Here is a 14,372-nt window from a genome sequence, read left to right as displayed (position 1 = left end):
ATATCCAAGGTCCCAGCTCCTTAATCATGTTTTGCTGGAGACAGGAGCAACGGGTTCACATTATGCAGAACCGACAGCAAGGCAGAGCCATCTTTTCTCTAGCAATAAGGTACATACCCACTGCCTGACACTCCCCAACCTGCCTTTCCTTGCCCCATCTCTCCACTCTCAAAATTAAAAGAGCTCAATCATCAGGCAGTTATAAAACACTGTGCTAATCAATGCAATTGTTAAGCGCAGGGAATCCTGGACAGGAATACAAGTCTCCAAAGATGTTAGAGATCAACATTACAATGCTCCAGGGTTTGCCTGAAGTTGCAGAAGTGTTTCTATGAAGTATAAATCAGCCCTTTGCAGGCTGGAGGAGAAGACTTGCAGTCTGGGGAGCACTTCATTAGCACAGGGTGGGAGTTCCCCTCTCCACACCAGCACATCATTTCCCTCACATCCACCAAGCACATTTGGCTTGTTCTTTTCCCCCAGATTTTCTTGCAAAGATTTCAGCAATTAAAAAAACATCCAAGTAAAGCAATTTCAGCAAGACATAAGGTCAGGGTTTTAGAGGCAAAGCTGGAGGCATTACCCCAAGGAGCCAAGATACACCAACACAGCAAATTCACCCTCGTGCCTCTAGTATCTTGGACAGAGAGGTCCATGCCCTCGCTTCCCCACCCAACACCTACAGGGACAACCAGGCTCCCCCATCCAAAGGCAGAACAAGATGCCATCTTCTGTTATCTGCCAAAAAGCCTGTGCTATAGGTCTTTTGACAATTTCAGCAGCACTCTTCATTTTTAAGAGTTAATTTACTCCAGCAAATCAGTTTTGGCTGCCACCCCACCTCATTTGCTACAGGGATGTCTCTGAGATGAGACTGAATTGGACAGGCATTACAAGTGTCACCACTCAGTTGCTTCTTCAAATAAAAGCTTCTGACTGGTTTCTCATCCCTTTATGAGCACTGAATTCAAAAGGTAAAATTGAAGAGCTGAAGCACTGCAAAATGGAAAACAAAGCCTATTTCTCTAGACTCAGGGATACAGCTTAGGATTTCAGAAATAAACCACTGCCTTTTGACTTAAAGCTATTGCAGTGACTCCTAGAGCCAACAAGAGGGAGGTACATGAAGTTTACTACTCAACTGGTATTTTGCTCTAGTTTAAGGTGCTTGGTTTTAGGACTAGGACGAATCAGATGATCTGCAGTGGGACATATCAGATAAGTGGATATACTTCCTGATTTCTAACATTCTTACCATTTTTACATTTGCATTTAACAAAGAACAAGCTCTACCGTGCCATCCTCCATTATTAAATTCCTGCGGGGAAATGTGTCTCAGATCTAATAACCCATTTTAACTCTCTTGTTTTAAAGTTAGTAATAAGTTCTCTTGAGCCTTGCAATATTAGCGGATTACAAATAAAAACACATTCTCTGGATACTTCGGTAACTCAATTACAATGTTCTGCTGCTGGCATCTTCCAAACAAACAGCCCCGTGCAGCACAAGCCTTATATTGAAGCAAAACAAGCTCTATACAAACGGTACCAGACTTCAGCTTTTATGATTTCACCCCAGTTAATCTCTCTAAATTCTGGTGTCTTGAGGTTTAATTGGAGTTTAAGGCAACACTATCTTGACAGAGTTATTAGGAAGATACTTTTTCACTTACAGACCCTTTAACATTGGCTCTGAACATAAGCAGCCTGTACATCTGAAGAATTTAGTTACCCCATCAGTGGAAAACCATTGGGTACCTTCATCTTCTACTCAGGGTGTGCTCCGTTATCCCAGTTTCAACACATTCTTCACTCTGAGGACATTTCTGAAACTCATCAGCAAATACAACGTCTTGCCTTAAAGCTGATAAGGCAAAACACCTTTGAGCAAGTTACAATAACAACAAAGATTTCTTAAAAATCACCTGTTCAGTTGGAAAAAACCTTTAGACTTTTCCAATTTCCTCCCAGAAGGAATTACCAATTCTCAACGTGACTGAGTCAACTATCTAGAAATAAATCTACTTTCCAGAAGACATGTCAGGCTTTAGCATTACAACGAGGTTTTGGCCACTTCAAGATGAGTTTGTTAATCAATGCTAAAAGATCCATCACTACCATTTAAATAGTTGGGCACCAGCTTCCCCGCATGATGGGGAACGTTGCGGTTGGCTGCACTCCCTCAAACAGATCTGGGGCCAAATCCAGCTTGAGCAAGTGTTTTGTCTCATCTAAGGTTTAGATCTGGGGAAGATGATACAACTCTCCCTTATCCAAGGCTCCACCAGACCTGGTATTTGATACTAAACTCTGAACTCATTTATTGTTCTCACCATGAATCAACATCACAGGACAAAGGGGTCCACAGCGGCACAAGAGACCAGGGAGCTGCACCCAGGTTTATGCCATTTGGGGTTGGGAGAGAGTCATGATTTATACTAATACTTTAATAACCAAGTGATGCTGCTCCCCTCCTCCACCCCAAGTCAGCAGAAAAATCAGACTTGAGGAAAAAAAAACAACACAGAAGGAATAATATCCCAAGGGAAACCTGCAGGAGAAGCGGTTTCATTTTTTAATTACGTGGAGCATTGACTGAAAGGAGAATCTAAAAACCTCTGTATGCAGCAAGAGCTCAGCCACAAACTCCTTTTGTAACACAAAACTACATCACCACAGAAAAATAGGAAAAGAGACCGGCAGGCAGCAAATCTGATCGCACTGACCAGCCGAGGGGTCCAAATACATCGATACTGCAGGATTCTCATGCACATCTTTTGTGCTTATGGAACATGAGGTTTTGGCAGCTTTCAGGGAAGAACCAAGCAGCGAGGTCTCCTGGTGGAGACATTTGCTGCAGATTACTTAAAACCATTCAAGTCAGCAAGAACAAGTGGACAGCAGCACGTGAAAAGCTGCTTGGCCTTAAGTTACCACATCTCATTTCTATCCATTCCTTAGGCTGATCCCTTCCCCACGGGCCTGCATATTTCAACTGGAAAACACTACTGAAAGCACAGCTCATACTGGCACAGTGATGAGAAATGTGCCCGTATTGCTGGGCAATAACAACTCACATAAAAAACAGAAGGCTGAGATTTTACCTGTTGTTTTTCTTTACACTTGGAGATGTGACAAAGGCAAAAGAAACAAACCACAAAAGTCAGGGTTTCAAAACCGATCACCGTAGTTCACGGAAGTATAAGACGAGTAAAGCGTGTGTGTTAATGCTCGGGCAGGAAAGCGCCTGGTAAGTATGGTGTAATGCTGCTGCCCATGGCAAGCCCAAACGCAGACCTTTCCCTGGAAAGCACCGGTTTGCTTTGACAAAAGCAGTGGGAAACATAATGGAAAAGAACCGAGAGTGATAAAAAGACCTTTTGTAAGTCATTAAATGGGAAATAACGGCACTCTGCTACCTCCCAGGGAGTTTTACCTTGAAGGGATAAGAATCAAGATCTACTACAGAACTCCTCTTGACTGCAGTTTTACAGTCTCACCCCCGGCAAGCACAACACGTGTCTCAGCGAGGACACACATCCAGCCACATCGCATCCCGAGCAGAGGCTGAGGGGATCAACCCCTTCACAAGGCACCGAGCCCTGTCCTCCTCAGTTCATCCTTCCTCTCAGGGGTACCGCTGTTGGGAAGGGCTGAGACCCATGACAACCTACCAGAGGACCAGCCATGCTCCTCCTCCCCCCAACTACATCCCCGTGCCCATCACACACAATCATAGCATAGTATGCATTGAAGGGACCTTCAAGCTCCCCCAGTGTCCCCCCTGCCATGAGCAGGGACATCTTCACCAGCTCAGGTTGCTCAGAGCCCCGTCCAGCCTGGCCTGGGATGTCTCCAGGGATGGTTCATCCACCACCTCTCTGCCCAACCTGGGCCAGGCTCTCACCACCCTCAGGGACAACAATTCCTTCCTCCTGTCCAGCCTGAATCTCCCTCCTTTAGTTTAAAACCATCACCCCTTGTCCTCTCACAACAGGCCCTGCTGAAAAGTCTGTCCCAGTCTTTCTTATGGGCCCCTTTTAAGTCCGGAAAGACCGCACCTAAGGTCTCCCCGGAGCTTCTCTTCTCCAGCTGAACACCCCAACTCTCTCAGCCTGTCCCACAGCAGAGCTGTTCCATCCTTGGATCATTCCTGTGGCTCCTCTGGCCCCTCTCCAGCAGGTCCATGTGTGTCCTGTGCTGAGGACCCAGAGCTGGACACAGAACTCCAGTGCTTATATTTAGAGGACAGAGAACCTACATGTTCACACTCTCAAGTCCTCAACAGCATGTAAAGTTTCAGGACAAGCTTTGAATAAAATAACTCAAGAAGTAAATGAAAAACTGAATTCAACAAGCAATAGAGCTGAAGGGGTAATCTATGCTATGCCAGCCCACTATTTTCTGCCTGTAAAAATAACTTTATAGACCTAGGAACTACATATCTAAATAACTTCCTAATACTGCTTTTCTTCATCACTGTTTGAAGAGTTCACAACCTATCAGTCATCACATTGAAAGCTTAAGGGGACACTCCAGCCAGCGCTCACAAAAAGGGCAGAAAACCCTCTGTCTACATTCCTTTTCTGCCCCCACTTTTCCTCTCAGCTTATCCTCCTCATCATGAAGCTGTCAAGCCTTTGAAAAATCGCAACCAGACACCAAAGGATGAAGGACTCATCCCCACATGCTGTGCCTATAGGTTTAACACAGGCAGCAGTGTGCTATACCAGCAAGCGTTGCCACCACTTTTGTGATAAAGTAGGTTGTTTTTTGGAGACCTTTACCTAGATGGGTCATTTTACACATCACCCCCATGCAAACACCTACAATAAATCAATTTTTGAGGTCTTGGAAACAGTCTAGAAGACAGCCACGACCCTAGAAGATTTAAATCTACTCCAAACCCCTCCACCTTGGTAAACTGAGAAGATTAAGTGTTGTCCAAGGCAGACATGTAGCAGGAAGGTGCTTTTAAGTAGCTCAATCCAATGGCAAATTGTTGCTTTGGCCACGAGACTCAGGCCTGCAGGGACACAAGCTCTTCCCTCCTTGTGTGTAGACACAGGCAAGTCCTCTAGCAATCCTTACAGGAGAGGATGTTTCTGTTCATAAAAAGCACTTCTTTATAGAAGTTACATATGTTTAAACATACTCTTCTTGCCACAGAATTCCACAGATGAATTGCTTGTCTTCCCTGACCCCCTTTTCCAGAAGTATCCCCTAAAGGCTTGCACCACCTCTTCGCTTCCCACAAGGGTTTCATATTCCCAGAATTTGCATTTTTGGGACTAAGAGGTCTGGATCACCCTGAAATAAACATCTCCAACACACCTGTGTCCCATTTCTGATTTTTTGAAGGAGGTGACACCAACCCTCTGACATCTCCCAGGTGTACCAGTCACTTTGCTCCACAGATCTACCTGAACAGTGTCCTCCATCACAGTGTCACCACCCCAGGATGCCAGTCCTGATCTAGGTGGGAAACACAACTTCTAGCTTCATGGCTCAGCAGTCACTAAAATATAAGATTCAGGGATTATACGCAAGGAGCTGCATATTCTTCTGGTGGAGGTAAATTGCATGAGGAGGTCTTAAATCATGCTGGGGTCACTCTGGTACACGAAACCCCAGAACTAATTTTCACAGTTGCTGGCTGTGAAAATAAGAAAGCATCATATTGAAAGGATAAAGCAGGAGGCATCTCCTGCCTGCTCGCTGCCAGGCAAACACACACCCACACACAGGCTCAGGGATCAGACATGTCTGATTTCAAAGCATTTTCCCTGCTACATTAAATAATTCCCCTTCTCCATGCCCTCCCCAGCTTCCTCCAGAGCACCCATCGCCATAAAACCATTTAATAAAAGATTGCTGGACGCAGCGGGGACAACCAGAGACCTTCCCCCTCAAAAACCAACCCATGCATGTTAGAGGTTGGGCTTGAGGTGCTTGGATTTACCAGCAGCACCACACTCATCACAATTTAGCCCACCCAAGCAATTAATATCCGAGGGTGCCTCCCAGAGGTGAGCTGCAAGAGGAAGCAACCCTGCCCATCATGCAGCTGCTTTGCTAATGGGATATTGTTTCCCTCCTCCACCAAGTTTCTTGGCCAGCATTTCATAGGTGAGTGGGACAAGCTGAGAAGCAGGGGGAACGACGACACTTTGGGATTTGGCTGCCAGACAGAATTTGAGCTCTTTGCCTTTTCTTTCCAGGGGGAAGCTTCATTTCGTTGGGCCCTCTAAACAAAGTGATTTAAGGCTTGCAAGGATTTCTTGCATAAGTGCTACACAGAGAGAAGAGAAAGCAAATACCTCCAGAGATCCCACAAGCTGGCAAAGACCCAAGAACAGACCGGTTGCAGCTTTTTGGTAGACTTTTCCTGAAACATTTCAATAATTTAGAAAGCATTCACTCTTCCTGACAGCTTTTCTGACAGCTCTTTCCCTTACATGGCCCTATCAAAAACCTCCTAACTCTTAATCAAAAAAGAGAAAGATATTGCAATGGCCCCAAATCTTGGTGAGGGTTGGACACGGCTTCAGAAAGCTGCTTTGGATAGTTTTCTTTGCTGAAACGCTTCCCTTGTACAGCCAGGTCTTCCAGAGGCCACCACCTGCCACTTATCTGCAGTGGTACCATGTAAAATATGCCGAAGCGGTTAAGAGACAGTCAGTCTGTCAACATTTCACTTGCTTGGGGCTATTCAGAGGAAGGGAGCTGTTCCCTACAGTGGTTCGGTTGTGTTAAATACTGTAAAAATTAAGCTACTACTTAAGGTGTAAACTAGCAGCTACAGACTCATCTTTGGTGTTCAGTGGAAGAGATGCTCCAGCACCACAAGTTTCATGCTCCAGCATCCCCCCAAGGATACCAAGACCATACTTTGTGTTCCAAAACATGTTTCTACAACTTATTTTATCCCCAATCTTACTGCCAGCAGACACTAAAGAGGCAGCAGTGGCTGGGCCAAGTTTGCAGTGAAGTTCTTCCTGCACCCCTTCACCACCACCACCCAAAAGGCATCTGGATCAAGCAGGAGACCAGCTCTAATTCACCCCAAACCAGAAGTTAAATAAAAAAACAAGGTCTCTGCTGTAAACACAAAAAGACACAGCACTGAACTCAGCCATTTGATCACCAAACAGGTTTTCAGTTGTGGTTCCCAGAAAGACACAGAAAGAAAAACCTCCCCTTGCCATTAAAAGTGGGTAGTTCAGAGGATGCTCAAGCAGTCCGAAGGATGCTCAGCCTCAACCCTCCCCACAGAAAGAGGCATTTTTAATTACAACAGGCTTGGCAGGAGAACACAAATCACCCCATAGAGTTTCTATGTCTAGGAGCCACAAAACAACAGCAGTGACAACACCACCACAGGCTGGGGGGAAAAAGAGCCAGCAGCATCAGATCTGATTTTACTGTCTATCACCAACCCAAAATAAAAATGCCCTGGTCCAGTGGTGAAATAATTGCAGACTGACAATCCATGATAGTGTTATTCATTAGGACATTGTTTACCATTCATCTACGTGGCTTCCATGGCTACAGCAACAGGGATGATGTTTGCGAGCATCTTTAGATTACATATATGCATTTTGTTTTCACTCAGCACTGCACTTTCCCCACGTGAAGCATCAGTATGTAAAGCCTTGCAGGCACACCGTTTGGATGCTTTAACATTAATTAGAGAAATAAAACAGAACAGGTAAGACCTCTTGTGCTCCTCTCCCCTTGCATACCCTGAAACTAAATTCAAAGCCTGAAAGACAGCACTCTGGTTAATGTAAATTGAATTCAAAAGGTATCCTCCATCCTTAAACACAACAGCACAGAGACATCCAGCACAGGCAATAGATATCATCGCTAAGCAGCAAAGCCCATTGAAAATACATCAAGCACTGCCTTACTTCAGCGAATTAAATAATTAAAGAGCTGGCAGAGCTGGTTTTCTAGATTTCCTGTCCAAAAGCATCAGCCAGCAACATTAGTGCTTCAGTTTCGAGTGGCTTTCTATTTTTTTTAAGAGCAAAACTTACCTGCGCTGCTACTTCAATAGAGACGCTGTTCAAACAGCCCCCGCTCCCTCCGAGCCACCAGCACTTGTTCCCAAATGCCACTCGCTCAGGTGGCCGAAGAGGCAACACTTGGTGCTTTCTACACGGCTCCAATATTAATCCATCCAGAGCATCTTTCTCCCTCACTTCCGATTGGCGAGAGGCAAATGGGTGGAGTGAGAGGGCGACTCATTAGCTCCCAAAACAGACACCTCGAACCCAGCTCTCCCAACCTGGAACTTCACGCCTGCCAAGCATCGCTCCACATGCCAAGGGTGGGCTTGGGGTTGTCTCCTCTTGCCACCCCCAGCCCCATCTCAGAGCTGTTTGCTTCTTGTACCAAGGAGGGGAAAGAATATATAGAATTAAAGCAACCCTGTGCTTCGGAGCTGGTGGTTTGTGCTGGATGCTGTATAGATGAAGCTCATGCCTCCTTAAAAAAGAAAAAAATAGAAGAAAAGCAGCTTTGTGGCAGCCAGGCTCAACTCAAGTGAAGATGCTGTACCTTACAGACAGAAGTACAGGGAGAACAAGAGGATGTGAAGACGCAGGAAGAAAAAAGGGGGGGAAAGAACCCCACCATAAACAACACAAAAAAACCTGCTGCCAAGAGGTATATATTGCAAATTTCTTAAAGGTATAGCTGCTGTGCTCTGCCCTGTACAGGGCTGAGCTCCGATGCTTTTTTCTATGCTACCCAGCCTGACAGTTCAGCAGCAACTCAAGGGTTAACATACGTGTTCAATGAGGAGCCTGCACAAGGGAACGGCAAACAGGGCGATAAGTCTGCGTTATACCGGCAAGTCGCAGAAAATAGAGCTGGAAAGACCTCACCTCACCCGAGGAGACTTAAACCCGAGCCCGTCTGCCCGGCGCTCGACTGCACGGTGCCCAAAATGCTTTGGAGGGGAGATGCCACATCCCCCCCCTGCTCCCCTCCAGCCTATTCTAGTGCTTCACTTTCCTTACAATTCAAGATTTTCATAACAATAAGCCAAGTCTCCCCCAGCTGGATGTTTAAAGCCCAGAGGAATGGTCTGTGCTGGCCAAAAAATAATAATAATTATAATAATAAAGAAAGAAACCTAACTCCCCAAAGCAGCATCAAGTCAGCTTAGAAAAAGCAGAACCCTAAAAAAAGACAGAAATAAACAGCGAGTTATCCAAACGCTGGCAAGACTGGGTCACGCCGTCATCTCCAAGTCCCTTACAGTAATTCTGTGACTTTTAAGTCACAATTTCCCCAGTAATCGTATTTACCAGGAGGCAGCAAACGCTCCCCAGTGCCAGGCGAGGCATCGCTGTTAGCGGAGAAATTCAGTCAGAGCCACATACCCCGTTTTCAGTCCCTGCTACAGACTTGTTTCCGCTGCACGAAACCACAGGCAACGCATGTTTTTAAACACCTCCTACGCATTTTCTCTGCTGAGACTGCTCATCCAGCCTCTATTATTTTTTCTGCATGCCACCTGACGAGCTTTTCCAGGTAAGGCACATCATATTCAGGCTGTTAATAAGATGCAAAGGAAGGATTATTGTGGTTCAAGAAGCATTTGAGGGTGGGAAAGACCCTTGGAGGTCTCCCAGCACCTTCCTTGCTCCAGGCAGGACCACGTTCAAACTACATCAGGCTGCTCAGAACCTCATCATCACACCTTCTCCAAAAAGAGTTTTACAGGCAAGACTCCTGTTCCTTGGGACCAGCACCTACACCACTCCTGAAAACAACAGGATCCACTGAGATTCTCCTTATAGACTCTTTGCAGTAAATAAACATGTAAAATTCTGAACCAAGCTGATACTTTAATACTTCCTCATAGTGAGAAAAATCTCCACTAGAGGATCTTAATACCTTCCCCTATTCCTACACTTGATACCTTTAATAATAGTTCAGAAGAGTCGACAGCATCCCAAGTCTAAAGGTGAAAGGAGCCCACCCAGCCTCCAGCAAGTATTTCAGGTTTCAAAAGACCGCCGGATTCGTTTCAGTGAGTGAACGAGCTTATGAAACAGAAGAATGGCTAAGATCAGTTTCTATTTGTATTATTTTCTCCGTGCTGAGGTTGTTTATCAGCTCTCCCTGGGCACCAGGGTGCAGGAGGGACCAGAGCTGCTCCTCGGTGGAGATGACAGCGGCCAAACGAGCTCCACGAGGGGAAAATCCATCAGCAAAACCACCCCAATGCGTCCTACCCGCACCACCTCACCCCCAGCCTCCAAAACCCCCCGAAATCTCAATGGGCTTCTCTGCTATACCCCAACACCACCCCTTCTCCAGTTGCCAACCCTTTTAGCCCCAATCACGCACCGTCCACCGACCCGCTCCACCTCTGCGCCACCAAACGTTGTGGCCACGGGGCCAAATCCTGCGAAGAGCCAGCGCTGGCCCCAAACTGGCCATAGGGCGAGCGGAGAAAGGTGAGCCGGGGGTAGCAAAAAGAAGCCGGCTCCATGAGGACGGAGAAGAGAGGAGAGCCAGGTACGAAGCAAACCGCGTCTCCCTTCGCCTCCTTCAGCGGGTACTGTTGGGACATGCAGTCTCCAAGCCTTCTCCTAGAGAAGTCCCTTTTTGGAGAGGAATTAGTGCAAGAAAATATATATATATATATATAAAAAAAGAGCTGCTCAAGCAGCCCTGCTGCTGCTGTCACAGCCCGGCAGAGCACACTGGAAAGGCTGCGTCTTCCAGCCTGTATTTAAACGCCCCTCGCAGAAAGCAGAGATGCAGCACAGGAAGAGACAAATTCCAGCTCTGCGTCGCGCTGATAAGCCAGGTTTATAATATTCAAGAAGTACTGGCATTACTACAATTCCTCCTCACCCACCCACCCCCCACCCCAAGGAATATCTTGCGCGGTGGCTTGTTGTGCACAATAAGCAAAAAAAAAAAAATAAAGAGAAAAAAAGCTCAATCCCTAAAAAATAACAAAAATAAATAAATCAGGCTGTTCCGGTGGGAACAGCCAACACGTTGAATAAAACAAACACACGTGTGTTAAACCCTGGGGATGCAATTAGGCTCGGAGCGGGGGGGAAGAGGCGTTTCGCTCCTGGAGAAGGAGATGGCAGTGAGTAAGAGGAAAAGGAGAATGAACCTGATGGAATAAGCCTGATGCTCAGCTCCATGTCCTATGGGGTGATTCTTCCCCAGGGGATGAGCCCAAGATGCAGCTCCCATTGCTGCAGGGGGTCATCACTAACCCCAACACCCAAAGGGGAGGAAGGTCCCCTCATCCTCAACCCCCAGACTGCCCCTCTCTCCTAATTTTCTGCTCCTCTGCCCCCATGAGCAGGCAGCACCCAACAATAACTCACTCCCGTCACCACTGCTGTTCAAAACCCACCCACAGCATCTTGAGATGAGGGCTGGTCCAGCTTCAAGCAGTGACTGGCCAAGATCTCCTCTCCACCAGCTTCAAATGTGGGAGTCTTCCCCCCCACCAGAGCCCACATTATCACTAATCTCCATCCATCCCTCACTGTTGGCACTTGCATCAGGTCCTTCAAACCTAGAAAGCCAAAAAGCAACCACAGAGAGGAAAGTTCCTGCCCAACACAAGTATAAATTCAGCGTTACCCACTCCGGTGGCGCGGATGGAGTTCTCATGTGTTCCTGCCCATCTTCTCTCAGTTTCTCAGCAGGATGTTTATGAGGAGTGAAACTGGACTCTATTCCCTCTGTGTCCAACCCAAATCACAGCTTCCACTGGTCCACCAGAGCTCGCAAATACTCCTTCAATAACAGAGTTACACTGGAGCCCTTGGTGTATATATATTTTTTAATTGCAAGTCAGAGCCAGGGATGAATTTAGAAACAGGGAACAGAAAAACCCAGGGAATTATGAGTGACAGCTAAACACTTTGATATCGAAGCCAGCACTGACAGATGCAGAAGCCTACAGTGTTCTGCTCCGAGCCAGCATGTCACCCTGCTCTGCAGAAAGGCTTTACAAGGACCTTAGATTAGATTATATTCGGGAAATTATATTGCATTAGAAAATAAGTAAGTATTTTCCAGTTTCACCAGGTCCCCAGCACAAACTCCTACAGGAGCTGCTTTGCAGACTTCACCATCACAAACCACTGCTCAAATTAAGATGAACTTATAAAAACTGGGAATGCTGAGGCAATTCCTTAACGTTTCTGCACCGCATCCTTCCCAGCGGGATCCATGTCCTGCTCTGGCAGGGAAATCATGTCACATCTTGGCAGCAAAGGGAGCATGGATTTAACATATGGTGCATTACCTGGTGTGCTGGGCAGTTGTTTGCATATTTAGAGTCTAGATGACAATTTCATGAAGATGAGTCATTAAAGCATCTCAAAGCGTTGTTTACTTCCAAACAAATCCTACATGAAAGAAACGAGGCTCTTCTAGAAGTGGTTTTGCATTGGAAAGATGAATTTTGGTGGGTCTGTATTAGGAAGTGGTAACTCAAGTGCCGCGCAAGCTAAAGAACTAGAAAGCTTTTGGATAGCGATCACTGAGGCTTCCCAGAAACACCTAAATCACAGCACAGTTTTCAGAATTACTCACTGAAAACACACCCCCCAAAAAACCCAAACTCCACCACACAGCTATTTTTCCCCCCCTAGGTAATATGATTTATCACCTTTCTTAAGGCATAAAGTACATATGCAGAACATCACCACCATTCTGCAAGGACAAGGTTTGAGCTTTCAGCCTTATACAGGCAAATATAACAGCACCGTGCTAAATCAAATAACTCCCGATTAAAATCCAGCTTCGCAGCTAACATCTTTGTCTTCATATTGGCTCGACGTAAAAATAAAGCTCATTTTAACAACTGTTTACAGCCTTAAAATGATTTACTACAAGCTTTACTAGAAGTCAAGGTGCTATGAGTTTACATACAGATATCTTATGCCGCTGGGGGAGTCAAGCCAGTGCTCCATGTAAAAGCACAACTTGTATTTCTAGCTGCGTTCATTTAAACAAGCTAAAGTGTTCAAATTGCCAAGGAACGACACGAGAGCCAGAGAGGGACTTCCTCTGCGGTACTTAATTCTCACAGAGCAGCAACCATGTAAAAGCTACATATATTTCAAAACTAGAAGGATGCTTGTGATGGATTAGCCAACGTGTCTCAATTATAGCAGGGAAACGGGTCACAGGGTGGTAGCAACAACTGAGGTGGTGGGGTGGACAAGACTGAAGAGTCGCATCACTGTTCTCTTCCAACCTTATAAAAAAAGACAGCCAGAAAACCAATTTCAACAGCAACCCAGGTGAGAAGGGTGAAGTACCACTGGATTCACCCAGCCCCAGGTCAAGCTGTTTGTCCCGTGGTTCAGCTACAGCATTTGATGGACAGAAAATTCCACAAAGGAGGGAACAAAGCTACGTTCACACCTACAGAAAACCCACTTAAGAAGTCCTGCAAACATTGCATGTTGCAACAACTCAATAAAAAAAAAAAGAGTTCTATGTTTCAAATAGATTATTCACATGCATATTGCCGCTGCACAGCCCATCTACTACACCAGGTCTCAACAGCGACAATAGAAAACAGCAGGGCAGAAGAAAGCCGCGCTTCATATCTCATGTTCTTCCTCAAACTTCTTATTAAACGGGGAAAGGGGAGAAAAAGGAAATAAACCGAGGGCACAATCCTCCTGGAGATCCTCAAGAGGATCTGAGCACCAGGCTCCTGATCGCTGCTTCGCAAGCAGCAAAGCTGTTGTGCCACCTACAGTTGCTTTTACTCCAGAATAAAAAAAACCCACCAAAACGCCAGACTTTTCCTCCACGAACCCAAGTCCCTGTCATTTAGTGCAGTGTCAAACCAGCGCTAACGCAGCCATGCTGATGAAGGAAGCGCTTCCTTTGCTAAGGCGGGGGGGAGGCACTTCAGAAAATAACTTTGCTAATTTAGAGTCAAGCACAAAGTGCATTTCAAAGCGCATTTAAACCCACCTTTTCAAAAAAAAAAAAAAAAAAAAACAACAAACCCCACAACACATCGGTGGAGTTTTTGTTAACGCACACAACTGCCCAAACCCTTTACATTAGTTCAGCTTGACATATACAGTTTCACTTTTTTTTCCCCCCTCCTTTTTTCCTCTTTATTGCGGCTTTTACACCATTACCAACCCAAAGTCGCGCAACCGCATCCGCAAGTGCCGGAGCGGAGCTAAACACCCTCCCCTTAGTTAGGTACAAACAAGTACCAAAAAAGGGGAGCAAACCCCCCCCAAAACAACAAGCCCGGCAGTTTTCATCGCTCCTTTACCCCCCGGTACTTTTCTCACTCCGCATCCGCGCTCCCGGGGCTGGAACATCTCGCTCCGA

The 14,372-nt window shown here is 46.0% G+C and overlaps 1 protein-coding gene across 10 annotated transcripts in view; it reads right to left on the bottom strand.

Annotated features, from left to right (window-relative positions):
• SLC4A11 (solute carrier family 4 member 11) overlaps positions 1–14,372 on the bottom strand; it is a 127,348-nt gene that overhangs the window by 86,246 nt on the left and 26,730 nt on the right. The window contains exon 1 of one of the 10 annotated variants that reach the window (XM_065060200.1): positions 10,368–10,847. The exons of 4 other annotated variants lie outside the window; for them this stretch is intronic. In XM_065060200.1, the coding sequence (XP_064916272.1) occupies positions 10,368–10,593 (226 nt within the window). In that variant the 5' untranslated portion in view covers positions 10,594–10,847. Of the gene's footprint in view, positions 1–8,041; positions 9,235–9,319; positions 9,339–10,367; positions 10,848–14,372 lie in introns of those variants that run through there. 5 more of the 10 variants (XM_065060199.1, XM_065060201.1, XM_065060206.1 and 2 more) reach the window with 5 other exon arrangements.

This window comes from Columba livia, chromosome 4, assembly GCF_036013475.1.
Source record: "Columba livia isolate bColLiv1 breed racing homer chromosome 4, bColLiv1.pat.W.v2, whole genome shotgun sequence".
Taxonomy (NCBI): domain Eukaryota; kingdom Metazoa; phylum Chordata; class Aves; order Columbiformes; family Columbidae; genus Columba; species Columba livia.
This window is presented reverse-complemented; position numbering and strand designations above follow the sequence as displayed.